Genomic DNA, 15,262 nt, shown 5'->3' on the forward strand with positions numbered 1-15,262 from the left:
TACAACCCTCCCACCCCTGCTCCCATCCCCTTTCAGAGCTAGGATTATTTGAGATTTATAGGGATGGGGCTAAAGTTACTGACCAGGTTCGGAGACCCTCTTCCCTGCTAACTCCCCATCCTTACAGGCCCAGCTGTGGTGCCCCCTAAGTCCTGAGAAATATATTTTAAAGTCTTTTCTCCCCTGCTCCCGTTTTTCCCTCTCCAGTTAGATATTCCTTTCCCTGAGCTCACTCTCAGAGCTGAGAGTCTCTCCGTGCTCCAGGCTTTGCTGTGCCTCGGAATTGGGAGGAGGTGGGGGGTCTCCTGGCCACAGTCAAAACTCTCGTGCCCAGCCGAGGTCTCTAATTAGGCACCGCAGGGTGGCGACGGTCCGCCCAGCCTTTTCATCGTGGGCGTCAGGAACCTCACACCCCTACCCCTGCCCCTTTACGCACATCCCTGATACTTCCTGTCCCTCCCTGCCCTAGGGAGGAACCAGGAACATGTTATAGGGAATGAATGAATGAACTAACAAGTCACCTCGGCCCCCCCACCCCCGGGCCTAGCAGCCTAGCCAGTCTTTCGTTTCTCCAGCTGAAGCGAAGGCAAGGAAATGGAGAGAGAGCAGTGTCTGAAGAATGCAAGAGGGGTGCCTAGAAGGAAGTCTCCCTGTGAAGTATGGGTGTCCTATTTGAACCCTTTGGGGATTCGAGGACAGGGCTCCACAGGGGCTGGGAAGGGGTGTGGCTAAGGGACCGGAATGAGAACTGAACCCTAGAAAGATTGGACATTTGGTGGCCAGTAGCGGGGCATTTGGTGGCCAGTAGCGGGGCAGTGGGCAGGGCTATCCAGAGTGTGACTTAAAATGATCGGCAGGCCAGGCTTCACAGAGGATGCAGCTTGGCAAAACGCTGTTGGAGGGGCTGAAAACTCTGGGGTGACTTGAGCAGTGCCCAGCAGGTTGGAGGCAGAGCTTCCTCTAGCCTCCTCTTCCCCATCTTTCCCTTCATCCATCCGCCCCCACCCCCCAAAAAAAGACACATCGAGAAGTCAGAGCCCTGTGGACTAGGTAGTTGAGGAGTTTATTTAGGGGAGGAGAATTAATCATATTTGTTCTTCCTTGGGGAGGGAGTCTTCAAACAATACCAAAGGGCACGGGAAAGGGTGGGGGTCTGGAGGGGAGAGGGGAGGGGCCACAGCCAGACAAAATGGCAACACACGATCACAGGCACTACCGACGTCACAGACACAGCAGAGGGTTCAGGATAGGGGCTCCAGACCGGGCCTCCAACCACCCTGGGATGGATGGGTGTGTGGAGGAAGGGAAGAGGCAAGGGGAGGCGGGGAGAGGGGTGGGTCGGCCCCACAGACCCTTTGGCTCTGTCCTCTGATTGCCTAGCTGTCCCATCGGGGGATGAGCAAGGGATTCAGCAAATCCCATTCACTGGGTGCTTCTTTCTGGATCCCATCCCTTACCCCTCAAGCTTTACCTCTTAGTTCTTCCCAGGCCACCTCAGTCCCCAGCCTTGTCCAGGGATACTCCCCCTACCCCTAACAAAACCCTTCCCCAGGCTTCACACCCCGCCCTCCCCACTGCCAAACCTGCCTACTCTAAAACATACTTTCTTCACTGCTCCACTGCGGGGGCGGGACTGCCCCTTTTGAAAACACCATGCACGCCCCACTCTAAGCCCTGGGGCGAACCCTCTAGAACCCAGACCACGACCTCATCTCAAGTCTGATCCATTCCTGAATCCCACTTCTTGCCTTGCCCAAGATCTGCCCCCTGTAGAATCAAAGTCAGCCTCCTGAATGTTCCAAGCCACACCCCTGTCATCGATTCTGGTCCCAATCCAAGACCTACCCCCCCTGGAGCCTCACCTCCTGCCTGGTTCAAGCCCCATCCCACTCCTAGAACCAAGCCCTCAGCACTCTTCCAAACCCAGTCCCCAGGTCTCAAGTCACATCCCTTCCATAGAACCCTGTTCTACTCCAACCCCTGCCCACTCCTGGCCCACCTGCTGCCTCACTCAAAGCTTCACCCCTCCTAGAACCATACCCTCAGCCTCCTTCCAAGCCCCACTCCAGAATGCTCTAAGGCGACTCCTCTTCTTGAGACTCCAGATCCAGTATGTCTGGAATCCAACCTCCCTGCTTACTAGTCTCCTCTACTCCAGAGCCTCTCTCCAAGAACACCTTGGGTCCAAAGCTCCTCTGGTCTCTGCCTTTCTCCCCTGCTCAGGGTTGAATTTTTCCTACTGGCCCCTGTTCAGGCATTGCTAGAGGAATTGAGGCCAGAGTTGAGAGGGAGAGAGAGAGAGGGGAGAGAGTCTGAAGTCACACCCACCCTCCCCACACAGCCTTCTGTCTCCTCCCTGACCCCCTTTCAGAGTCCCCCAACCTCAGGGCACAGGGCCAGGGAACAGAGAGGTGCCGAGGGATGCAGGGGAAGGGGTAAGAGAGGGGTCCATTCAAGATTGGGCCCTAATGCATGAGGGGAGTCGAGTAGGGGCAGGGCTCAGACAGATAAATAGATATTTATATATAATATATATATATATAAACAGCAAAGACAGTTAAGGGTCTCCTGGCTTGAGGGGTGGAGACCAGGGTGTAGGAGTGGGATGTTGGGGGGGCAGGCCTTCTCCTGAGCTCTTGCCTACCATGGGGTCCTCCCGGGCTGCACTGACCTGTGGAGACAAAACACACAGAAAGGAGAGGGGGTCCAGACACAGGTGATGCTCTTATGGAAGGGCTGGGCTGCTGTGCCTCTGCCCTGGCTTTACCCTCTACCTGCCATGCCTTTTCTTCCCCCTTTCTTCCTTCACTTATAGTCTTGGAGTCAGCTTCATCCCAGCTGCCCCTACTGTGAAGATATACCTTGCTCCCACTAGGTTAGGTCCCAAAGAAAGGATGGTTCCCTCTCCCCCAACCCAAAAAAGTCCGTTAACAGATGCTGGTCTCCTCACTGGTGATAAACTATGTTGAGCAAAGCAAAGATCCTTATCTTGGTAGAGCTTACATTGTAGCAGGGGAGACAGACTTCAAACAATGACCAAGATGTATAAGTGAGTTATCTAGTATGACATAAGGTGATAATAAGTGAAATGGAAAAACAAAAAGTAGACTGGGGTGAGAGGGATTAGGAATGCCAGGTGGGGAAGAAAGGTAACTGTGGTAAGTAGGTAGTCAGAGAAGACCTCATTGAAGAAGTGACATTGGAATAAAGACTTGAGGTGAGGGAATGAGCCATGCAGATAACTTGGGGGGGGGGGAGAATTCTAGGAAGGGAGCACAGCCTGTGCAAAGGCCCTGGGGTGGGACCATGTCTAGTGTGTTTGAGGAACAGCAAGGAGGTCGGCTGGGCTCCAGTGGAGTGAGCAAGGGAGAGTGGTAGGAGGTGAAATCGGGGAGGTAGGAAACGGGGTCGTAGGATCTTGTGGACAAGACTGTGAGGACTTCAGCTTTGACTCTCAATGAGGTGTAAATCATGGGAATATTTTAAGCAGAGAAGAGTAAAATGATAGTAAAATGTCTTATGCTATATAGTTTCTTTTATTTCCTCAACAAATGTTTCTTAACATTAGTAGTGCTCTAAGTGATGTGTGTATAGCATGAATAAGTTATGGTCACGTCCCCTAGTCTAGTAGAAGAGAAAGTCAATAAACATATAAACTAATAATTATAGACTGTGATAAAGAAAAGCACAGCTCCCTGATAAGATAAGAAAGGGGACTTGTAAGGAGCTGGCCAGATAAGGTTATCAGTGTGTGTGGGTGTGAAACTCAAGGGGGAAAGCAAGTACCAAGACTGGATGGTGCCTGGCACATTGAGGTGGCCAGCGTGGCTGGAACAGAATTGTGGGGGCAGTGGTTGGAGGTGAGGGGTCAGAGAAGTGAGGGATGGGGCTAGATTGTATAGGGCCTCATGGGCCATAGTGAAGGCTTTGACTTTTAATCTGAGTGAGATGGGAGGCCCAGCAGAGATCTGCTCTATGAACGCAGGAGGGTCGCGGAGTGATTTAGGATTTAACAGGATCCTTCCCCATCTGGGAGTAGGATATAATGCGAATAGGGGTGGAAACCAGTGAAGACGTCCAGGGGGACAGTGAGAAGTGGAAAGATTATGGATATATTTTGAAGGTAGAGCCAATAAAATTTTTTAATGAATTGAAGATGAGATGCCTAAGAAACTTGTCCCCTTTCCATCCTGGCCAAATGCCAGAAGCTACCTTTACCCACTTGTTTCCACCTCCTTGCCTTTCCCTTCTCACGCCATTCCCTCAGATGCCTCTTTTCTCCATCTTCCCTCCTCATATGTGAGGGAAATTTCACTTCTTTTTGGAGGCCCAACAAGAAGGCTGGCAAGACTTTCCAATGCCCCCGCCCCGCCCCTTTGCTTCTTTAAAATTTCACACCACCTCCCTCACCTCCAGGGTTGCGGAGAGGTGGCGGATCTACCACCTTCTCCCGGATTGGCGAGCTTGTCTGACCTTCATGATCCAAGCCAGGTTACCCTAAGCATCTATTGGCCTTATCTTAACATTTTGGCTAACCCCCACCCCCACCCCTGGTCGTCCCTTCTCAGCTCCTGAGCCCGGCTGATTCCCCACTACGCATGTCCTCCTGCTAGTCCCTCCTTTATTGGTTGCAACCCTCACTGGTTGCTCTGCCCACTTCTCTCGCCCCTCCCTTCCCTCAAAGCAACCCTTCTATCCCTCTCCCATTGGCTCTTCATTCTGCCCATTTTCAAGTTCCACTCTCCTGACTTCCATCATTGGCTAGTTTTTCGCCCTTAGTATATAGCTCCGCCTCCCTATTGACTCCTTCAGACTCCCGTCCTCACTTGTCCGGCTAGCGTAGCTACGTACTATTTACTCCTGACTCTTACTGGTTCACTGACCCGCCCGTCTCCTTTCATGAACCCTTTTTGGCTGCACCGCCCGCCCGTCACTCACCAGGCTACATCTGATTGGAGAAGGAGGTGGGCGCACCCTGAGGGCCGTAGCCTTGCTGCCCGTAGTCGCCCTGAGGCCCGTAGCCGCCGCCGCCACCGGCGGGCTGCCCGTAGTCAGGCTGATAGCCGCCCTGGGGCCCGTAGGAGTCCTGGGGCCCGTACCCGCCGGGGCCCTGCCCGTAGCCTGCCTCGCCGTAGGCGTCCCCGGGCGCCGGTTGCTTTTCAGGGGCGCCGGGAGGAGCGCGCAGGAATGGGGCGGCCCAGCCTGTCTCCTTGAACACGAACCACAGGTTGCCGACCCAGAGCACCAGGTTCAGGAAGCCAAACACCTGCGGGGAGACAAAGCTCGGCTGTCGTCCTGTGCCCATTGCCCTGGCGGCCCCGGGGAACATCGAGGCCACTTGCGTCGGGCTTGGATCCGCGGGCTCCCGGTGGGTGGTGGTTTCTGAAACCTAGACCCTCTTAAGTCCCAGCGCATGAATGTCTATGTGCAGGAAAAATCACCTTGGCGGGGAGAGGGGCGCGGGGGGTGTTAGAACTCAGATTCCCGGAGATGTTGAGGTTTATCAGCATTACATATGTAAGTATTTATATATTTTCATATACACATGTTTATACATGTATAAAATATAGTAAACAAATCTAAATTTATAATGTGTAGTAAAATGTTATTCATGTTTATTGAACATGTAGATATACCACTAATGCCTATATACACATGTATATACAAATAAATGTATAAATCACGTGTATAAAGTATGTAAATATATACTTTTATATTAAAACAAATATATTGAATTTGTATAAATATATACAATGTAATTCAGTTTGGGGACAGGGAGTAATTTTCCCACTTTACAGTTGAGGAAACTGAGGCCCAGAGAGGCTAAGTTGCCCAAGGTCTCATAGCCAGCAATTGACAGAAAAGGAGAGTTGGAATCTTAGCATCTGTAACGTTTGTATACGAGTTACCATGTGCCAGGCCCTTTCCTAAGCACTTTGTATGTTATTAGTTCATTAAATACTCAACTTTGGAGCAGGACCTCGTGTTTTCAATTTATATGCTGAGGCCTGAGAGGCTGAGTAATTAGTTTCAGGTCCCAGAGCTTGTAATTGGCAGAGCTGGCATTTGAGCTCAGTCTGACTCTGGCCAGTAGGGGGCGTCCAAATGGGAACCATTTCAAGGTTGTTTTGTTTTTTTCATTTTGCATGTAAGGTAACAGGTCCCAAGAAGGTACTTACTGAGTTGCCAGAGATTCTACATGACTAGGCTGGGCCTGGGATCCAGGTCTCCCCAACCTAATTGGACAGAAGATAATCACATTCCCCTCTTGGGGACAGTCTGTGGTGTCACAGTGGTTGCAATTGCTAGCTCATCCTTCAAGGCTCTGTTGTTGGCATGCCTCCTCCAGGAAGCCCACTTGGATTTCCTCTAAGTTCTCCTCTCATTCTCTCTCTCCACCACTCTCTATGCCAGACTAAGTTTCCCAGCCACCTTTCCCACTGGCCCAGCCAAATTCCCAGGGCTTACCACTGAGGTGTTGAGGCCAGAGGTCACAGGGTCCCTCAGCTCCTTGCATGTATTCCCCGCCTGGTGGCAGACAGTCATCCCCTTGATAATGTTCTCTGGGTCAGTGGCCATCTTCACGTCTGACAGCCCCTTGGCCCAGGCCGATGAGCTAACCAGCCACATGAAGGCAAACACTGCTGTGGCCAGAAAGTCCTAGGATGGGCAGGGGAGAGGAGGACCACACTGTGAGTAGGCTGCTTCATGCCAGGTTGTAGGGCCACCTCAAATCACAGGCTTTCTTGGGAGTGGGGTTCCCCTAGAAGAGGCCTGTGTCTCCCCTGCGTTTCTAACTCTTGAAGCCCCCAACCCTCACTTGAAGGTGGCCCTCCTAGCTTGGGCGTGTGTGTGTGTCTGTGACACAGAGGATGTGGGAGTGTGATTGTGGTATGTGGTGTTGGTGTGTGGGGAGCATTCTGTGGGATGGTTGCCGAACCTGTGGAAAGTAGAGTGTCTTTCCACTTTAGTCTGAGTGTGGGAATTTGTGTCATTTTGTGTCTAGGATGAGGGTGTCTGAGTACAGCTGTGGAGGAATCTATGTGTCTGTGTGGCGTGATGACAAGCATGACTGTCACAGTGAACCTCTGTGTGCTCTTTTCTTTCATCTAGACTGTGTGGTTTTGTGAGAGGTGGCAAGTTTCCGGGTGTCTGGGATGCTGTGTGGGCTATGAATGTGTCCCTGTCACTCTATGATCTGGTGTCTCTGATGCTCCCAGAAGCAGCAGCAGAAGCAGCAATAATGTGTGTGGCTGTTATCATGGCTGCTTGTGTGCAGGTCTGTCTGGGATTTGGTGTGGCCCATGAACATGGCTGTGTCCCCGAAGCTCCGTGTCCCCTGGCCCCTGCATGCATGGGACCGGCTGTGGGGGCTCACCAGCATGGGCCCTTTGTTGTTCTCTCGGTACTTGTTTTGCAGGAAGATGTAGGTGGCCAGAGCCCCCATTGAGTAGAGGAAGGCAAACACGGCCACGGTGACAAAGAATTCAGCTGATGAGGAGTAGTCCCCCACCAAGAAGATTTTGTTAGGGTCCCCTTGGCAGGTGGGTGCATCAAAGTACACTTGGTGCAGCCTGTGGAGAGAGGTGGGCAGGTATGGCCCGGACCCTAAGAACTCCCTCCCCCTCCCCCTGCCCAGTCATGGGTCCCCCGGATTCTGACAAGGTCCCGGGAAGAGGAGGAAATAACCATTCATGAGCACCTACTGTGTACCAGTCACATTTCATTGATTGCTGGTTAAATAGGTGTTATTCATCCCTCACTCCCACCTTGGCCTCTTGGTTATTCATAGAACATATCAGGCACCCTCCTACCCCAGGATCTTTGCACTGGAAAGCTCTTCTAGATATCTTCATGTCCTACTCACTTCATCTCCTTCAAGCTTCACTCCACTTGTCACCTTCTCCATGAGGCCTTCCCTGATCTCACTATTTAAAATTAAATCTAATTATTCCCTCCCAGCACACCTTTGCCCCCTTCTTTGCTCCACTTTTTGTCTGTAGCTGTGATATCCCATCGGACATACCATGTATTTTAGTTTTCTCCTTGATTTTTGCCATAACTACAAGAGAGCAAGGCTTTTTCCTTTGCTTTGTTCACTGTTGTACCCCTAAGGCCTGGAATAGTGTGGCCACAAAGTCAGCGCTCAATAAATGTTTATTATGTGAGGTATACAGAGGCAGAAACAGAGGCTCAGAGAAATGCATTAACTTGCCTAAAGTCACACAGCTGCCAAAGGAATGACAGAGTTGGGATCTGAATCTTGTGTTTTCCCCCTACATCATGCTGACTCTTCTCTCTACCTCACTTCAGGTCCTGGAGAGAAAAACGAATGTATACATTGCCAAGGAGAGCTCAGAGACTACAAAATAAGTGGAGACCAACAGACAGGAGGGTAGAAGGGATCCTGGAACAGGATGCATGTATGTGAGATGTGGGGCAGGGGCAGATTGGGAAGGTGTCCGGGGCTAAGGCCTTTCCTATTGTGTGATGGAAGATGGGTCCTAGGGAGAAAATGTATTTGTGGAGAAGGGCTGGGGTGAGGTCCCAGAGCTCTGGCCTCAGGTTGAGGGGTGGGCAGGATCCTGAGACCAGCAAATGGTACCAGTGCCCTAGTATAGCAAAGGTCCTGAGGGAAGGGCTTGCATTTATTGATCACCTCTAAGCATTTTCCAGAACTGCCTCATTTAATAATCTTCCCCCACAATTCTTTAAATCAGGCATTATTATACCTGTTTTACAGATGAACAAACAGAGGCTAAGCAAGATTAAGTTACTTGCCTGGGGTTGTGTGGCTGCTAGATGATGGGGCTAGGAGTTGGATCTGGTTTGCATGTCCGAGTTTCTAGGGGGCTGGGTTACTAGAAGGGGTATCCAAGGGGGAGTGAGAGGGCCTTGGTGGGGTACTGGGGCAGCAGCAGGGTTGGTCAAAGCAAAATACAGGGCAAAGTATTTTTTTCCCTGGGAGACTTTTGGGTAAGAGGCAGACCGTCAGGACTCGAGGTCCTACGCATGGGAGAGTTGGGGGATCCCTGGATTTTTGTGGTCTTCTGGATTCCCAAAGGGCCTGTTCTCAGCAGTATCCCAGGCTGCAACTCTTTCTCCTTCCCCAAACTGTCTTTCTTGGCTTCTGTGAACTGCTGGATCCCTGGTTGCCATCCCACCCCCAGCCTCTCAGACCACGCCTCCCTGGCACCCCCTTTTCTTTTGGTTATAGCTCAGGGCCTGTGCCAGGGTTTTCCTCTCTCCACTCTTCCCTCTCACCCCGGGTGACCTCCTGAGCGTATAGTTACACTCAGTGCTCAAAAATCCCCCATTTCCAACTCAGTGCTGGGCCTCTTTCCTGAGTCCCTTAAACTTATTTCTTTTCCTTATTTTAACACTTATGGAGCGCTTATTGTGTGCCTGGCACCATGCTGAGCATTTTACAAGTATTAATTCATTTAATATTTAGCATAACCCTGCAAGGTGGTATTATTATCCTCTTTTACGGATGAGGAAATTGAGACCCAGAGCAGTTATGTGATTTGTCCTAGTAGTGGAGGAGCCTCAGGAGCGTCTATTGAAATGGTGTCTCTGGGTCTCTGTCTCCCCAGTCCTAGGCATTAAGCATCTCCGTGAGGGCAATGACCTTGCCTGCTAGTGCTGTCTCTCGTGTACCTAGCACTTGGCACATGGTATGGGTTCAATAACGATCAGACCTGTTTAATTGGGTTTAATCATTCCCTGTAGCTAAGCAGCACCCTCTCATTATTCTCTTTCATAAAACCCTGCATGAGAACCCCTTCCTTGGATTTCTCCCAATCTGCAATTATCCTCTTTATGAATTTGTTTATTTGTTATAATGTTGGCTCCATGAGGGGAGAGAGCTTGGTCTGTTTTGTTTACTGTTATATCTCCAGCATTTTGAGCAGTACCTGACATACAGTAGGTTCTCAAAAAATGTGTATGGAATGAATGAATGGGAATTAAATAATAATACTGGGTAACATTAATTGAGCACCTACTGTGTTTAAGATATATAATATATATATATATATTCATACAAGGATATATATTTACTTTAAAATCTTATTTATTGCCAGTCTCCTACCCTTCCCCTTCACTGGACATAACTAGAGGGCAACAGCCTATGCCTGTCTTGGTCACCATGTGTCCTAGATGTCCAGAGCAGTGCCAGGCACAAAGTAGGTGCTCAGTGCATGCGCAGTGACTGAGTGGGTGTGGTCTCCTGAGGTGGGAGCTGAGCAGGAGCCACTGGGGAGGAAGCATTGGTGGTCCCGCGGCCCCCTCTCCCTCCCCCCTCTCCTCCCCCTCCCTCCCAGGCCTGTCAGGATCCCATGGTGGGCTAGGGTAGGGGCACACCTGAAGGGGTACTCGAATTCGACCTCGATGTTGAGGTCACTCTTGCTCTTGTTGGCACAGTCCACACTCAGCTGTAGCTCCCCACTGTAACTGCCGCATGTGGCAAAGGCGAAGATGGCAAAGACCTTGGGCAGCAGGGATGGGGATGGCCATGATGAGCCTGTGTGCATGAGGGATGGGGGTGCCCTCCTCTGGATGGCTCGGGGCCCAGCATAGGCAGCAGCAGATGGACTGGTCCCCACCCCCACCCCCTAATCAGGGCTCATCGGGCCCAAGGACAAGCTGATTAGAGGGGTGTGGCTATCTCTTGCTGTCTTTCTCCCAGTGTCTCTCTTGGTCTCTATCTCTCAATAATGCTCTGATTCCCCCTTCTGTCTGTCTGTCTGTCTGTCTGTCTGTCTGTCTCTATCTCTGTATTCTGCCTCTCTGTATTCTGCCTGTCTCTGTTGTCCTGTGTCTCTATTTCTCTCGATATCTCTCTGTTTCTCTGTGTCTTTTTCTCAGATGTCTCTGTCTCTCTCTCTGCCTCTCTAGTATCTATGTATGTGTCTTTCTGCCTCTTTTCTCTCTCTCTCTCTGTCTTTCTGTTTCTTGGTCTCTCTGCGCTGTCTCTGACTCAGTCTCTCTGTCCCCCTCCTGCCTCTCTTCCTCCATTTATCGGTTCTCTTTCTTTCTTTTTCTGGAAAGTCTCTTCTCTCTCTGTCTCTCTCTCTCCCCCACCCCATTTCTCTTCCTCTCTTCCTGTGCCTGTTTCTCTTTGCATCTCTGTTCTCTGTGCATCTTTCTCTGTTTCTCTTTTCTTTGTCTCTTTCTGTTTGCTACCCCCCCATCTTTGTATCTCTTTTTTCTTGGTATTTCCACCTCTATCTCATCATTCCCGATCTCTCATTCTCTCTTTCTCTTTCACTATCTCTGGATTTCTCTGGCTTTGCGTCTTTCCCGCAGCAACCAGCTCCAGGCTCCACCTCCCCTGCCCCTCTCTCACCTCAGGAGAGGAAGCAGGACGTCACAATCTTCCACTTCACCATGGGGGTACCCTTGGCTTTATGTGACGTCACATCATAGCCCATCCATTCTCTAGCCCAATCCCCCAGACTTCACCCTGGAGCCTGATTCGATTCCCCCATCCCCTTCTGCCCCCTACCCACCCATCCATTCCTCCCTCCCACCTCTGCTCTTCTGGACCCCACTCCTTCTCTCTTGCTCCCCACAGCCCAGACCACACTCACCCATTGCAGCACCTTCACGAAGCCAAGGGGCTCCTTGACCACCCGGAACTGGCCCCCAGCCACCAGCTGAGGAGAGAAGCAGTGGGGAGGGGTGGGGTTGTTGGGGATGGAGAGAGAGGTGAGGGGCAAGGCCACCAGGCAATGACCCCTAGGGATAAGGCATGTGACCTCGGGGAGGGAGTGATGTTTGGAGAGGGGGTGAAAAGGAGAAGGTGACACTTTGGGGAAGGTGTGAGCTCAGGGTCTCTGAGAAAACCCTAGTGGTTCAGGACTGGTGGGGAGGTGTGGGGAAATGTAGGGAGATAAATGGCAGAGGGGGTCAGGGGTGAGGAAGATGGGGATGGAGTCACGATGAGTTAGGGAAGGGGAGAAAGTCTGAAACGATAAAAGTGAGTCGATGGCGAAAGGGATCGGGTGGAGAGAGTGGGGAAGGAGTTGGGGTTCACTAGGGTGGGGGAGGGGTTTGGGTGGTGAAGGTGAGTCATATCAGGGAGGGAGTCGGGTAGGATAGGGTGGGGGAGGGGTCTGCAGCGGTAAAGGTGAGTCAGATGATGGTGATGGGGTCTGAGGTGATGAGGATGGGGAGGGGTTAGTCCTGGTTAGAGATGGGTGAGGTTTGGAGGTGGTGAAGAAGAGTGCGATGGCAGAGAGGGTCTGGACTGATTAAGGTGGAGGAGGGCTGGGACATGGCTTCACTGGATACGTGCTGGGGGAAGGGAGACTAGGGGTTTGGGAGAGGCGAAACCAATCGTCCCCTTGGTCTGCTCTGGGAGAAGGGGTGGTCGTCCACCAGAGTACCGTCTCTATTTGGCAGGGGCAGGTGTCAGCCCTCCCCTCCACCCCCGCCCCCACGCCTTCTGTCGCTCTATTTCCCAGCTCATCCGCAGCACCCCCATCTTCCTTCCTCTCTCCCTTCCCCTCCCTCCTTGCCTATACCCTAGCCCCAAGACCTCCCTTCCTCTCCGGTTGCCTGTAAGGAACCGGCTTCTGGCAGCCCCGCTGCTGCAGTAAGGACGGCCCTCGCTGCGGCAAAGGGCGCACTCCTTCTTTTCTCCACCTCCCCCTTCCTCCCTTCTCCTGCCGCAGACCCCAGTCCCAGTTCCAGGGGCCGGTAGTCCGCTGCTAGGATTCTGGCCACCACCTCTTACAGTCGGCGGATTCGCTGCCAACCGGGCGAGGATGCCGGGCAGCGGCGGGCTCTGTCCGCGGTGCTGGAACGCGTACCTGATTCACCACGTCCATGTCGGCCAGCAGCAGCATCAGCAATGCGGGGGGCGGGAGGCGCCTGCTAGCAAGGGCGGGCGCGGGGCGCGGCGGGGGCGGCGCGCGATCGTCGGAACAGCCCAGGAGGCTGCAGCTCCGCCCCTCGCGCCCCCACCTCTCTCGCCCCGCGCGCCTGCGCACAGCGGGCCGTGCCTAAATCTCCCCGGCCGCCATTCCAGCCCCTAGGCTGGATCCGTGAGAACGGCTCTAGGAAGATCGTTATCTCCGAAAATACAACTAGAGATCTGGGGAGAGGTGGACTGTTCGGTCCTACAGTATGAGTTTGCCAGGCCCTTTGCTGAATTTGTCGAATATGTTCATTTATTTATTCTTTAGAACAGCCCTATGTGGTAGGGACTCTTGGTCCCATTTTTACAGGTGAGGAAAATTAGTCCCGGGAGAGGTTAAGCGACTTGTACAAGGTCGCCCAGCTACTTACTGGCAGTGCCCAAAGTCCCTGCACTGTAAGCATAGTTCAGGGTCTTGAGGGTTTCTTCTCGTTTGCATTTTGAACACATTAAGAAAACCTCTCCCTCCCCCTCCAACCGTCTCCCTATTTCGCTCTTCCATAGTCTTAAGTCTTTCCTACTCCAACTCTACTCGTTACGTCTTGTTTATTCCCCAGTCCTCTCTTAATTGGACCATTCCTCGTTCATGCTACTAAAACTAGGCCTGCCAAGGTCAACGGCAATTGCCATGTTGCAAAAATCCAATGGATAAATACAAGTTGGAATTTAAGATGCTTAACTTCATTCATACTAAAAGAAATGCCTATAAGAGCTACGGAGACACTGTTTCATCTTGAGGGTGGTGCATATAAAAAAAAGTTTGATAATGCTCAATATTAGCAGGTTGGTCAGAAATAGGCATTCTCATAAATTGCCAGTGGAAGTTAAATTGGTGTAACTTCTGTAAAGGAGAATTTGGCAAAATCTAGCAAACTAACAAATCCATATATTTGGCTCAGGGTTTGCACTTCTAGGAGTTTATCTTATGGATGGAGTCATACATGTGCTAAAAGATGTATGTATAAGATGATACACTGTATCGCTGTTTATAATAGGAGTGGACACTCCCTAAGTGCTCATTACTGCTGGCCTGTTTAAAAAAACTCAAGAGCCGCAAAGTGGAGTACTGTGCAGCTGTCACTAATATGGAGCTATGTAATGATTGCCAAGATACTTAGTTAAGAAATGTAGAGGTCAAACTATGTGGGAATTGTGTACAAAGAGAAGGGAAGGGTCATATCATAATTATAGGGAGACATTTTAAAATGTTAACATTTTAAATTAACATTTTAAATTGTGGCTGTTCTGTGAGCTTCACATATGTCATTCATTTAAATCCTCACAGCAACCGGACGAGTTAGGTACTACTACTAGCCTCATTTTACAGCTGAGTAAACTAAGGTGCCAAGAGGCGAAAGATTTTTCCTAAGGTCATACAGCTGGTAAATGATAGGACTAGGACTTTAACCCAGGAAGTATGGCTCCAGCACCTGTTACTCGTAGCCACTGTGCTAACTTATCAGCACAGCATCCCATACCTGGCTAAGATATCTGATAACACCAGTTGCCTCCCGAGTTTATATTCCTTTGTACCTTTGAATTTTTAACCATCTGAATGTATAGCTATTTTTTAAAAGAACACACTCAAATTCACACAAATATGCAATGGATACTTCCCAGTTATTGCCTTATTGGGGGAAGAGCATGGGTTTTGGCATTCAGTTGCCTGAATTTGAATCTCACCTCTAATACTTGTTCCTGTATGACTTTGGATAGGCAAGATAATTTAAAATGATGTTCATAGGATTGTTGCACTGATTAAACAAGATAATCACTGTAATACACTTAGCACAGGGCCCAGTAAATGGTTCATTTTACCTTCTACACATTTCTGGAATCTACTCACTTCTTGTCATCTCCTCTGCCACCTCCCCTGGCTAAGGTAACCATCATTCTGCCAATTTTAGCATCTCCAGTCTCTTCCCCCTCCCTTCTGTTTTCAGCTCAGCCGTCAGAGCATCTATTTAAAATGCAAAGTTAACTATGTCACTACCCTGCTCATATCCCTCCCATGGCTCCCCACTGCTTTCAGGAAAAATCCTAGGGCTTGGGACCTGGCATTCAAGGGTCTGCATCATCTGGCCACTGGTGGCCTGTCCCACATCATCCCACAACGATCTCCCTCCACTCTCTTTACCCTGCCCATGACTTTCTTTCCCGCAACACACCAGCCCAACCACTCCAAGCCTTTGTTTCAAGACCTAGTGCAACTCTTATATTCTGAGTCCTCGTCTCCAATTCTGGTTTCCCCCAAATTTCAGTCCTGGCTTAATTGACACAAAGTATACAAATGAGGAACCCCTGCTCTGAGAGCTGGGTGGAGCCCCTAGTTCAGAT

The 15,262-nt window shown here is 50.8% G+C and overlaps 1 protein-coding gene across 1 annotated transcript; it reads right to left on the reverse strand.

The window, feature by feature from the left end:
- Positions 1-1,038: 1,038 nt before the first annotated feature.
- Positions 1,039-12,891, reverse strand: SYP (synaptophysin). Its single transcript, XM_006213479.4, has 7 exons — positions 12,819-12,891; positions 11,595-11,660; positions 10,366-10,490; positions 7,379-7,574; positions 6,469-6,660; positions 4,939-5,266; positions 1,039-2,671 (listed from the first exon to the last, which is right to left on the reverse strand). Exons 1-6 carry the CDS (start codon positions 12,852-12,854, stop codon positions 4,943-4,945), a joined length of 939 nt encoding a protein of 312 aa, XP_006213541.1. The 5' UTR covers positions 12,855-12,891; the 3' UTR covers positions 1,039-2,671; positions 4,939-4,942.
- Positions 12,892-15,262: the final 2,371 nt, after the last annotated feature.

Source organism: Vicugna pacos, chromosome X (assembly GCF_048564905.1).
Source record: "Vicugna pacos chromosome X, VicPac4, whole genome shotgun sequence".
Classification (NCBI taxonomy): Eukaryota; Metazoa; Chordata; class Mammalia; order Artiodactyla; family Camelidae; genus Vicugna; species Vicugna pacos.

Excerpts from the sequence above, each read along its gene's own strand:
- SYP (XM_006213479.4), bottom strand. The coding sequence starts at position 12,854 with ATGCTGCTGCTGGCCGACATGGACGTGGTGAATCAG. Across the intron at positions 10,491-11,594 it reads TCGTGAAGGTGCTGCAATGG|GTCTTTGCCATCTTCGCCTT; the intron begins GTGAGTGTGGTC and ends CTGCTGCCCAAG. Across the intron at positions 6,661-7,378 it reads ACAACAAAGGGCCCATGCTG|GACTTTCTGGCCACAGCAGT; the intron begins GTGAGCCCCCAC and ends TGCCCATCCTAG.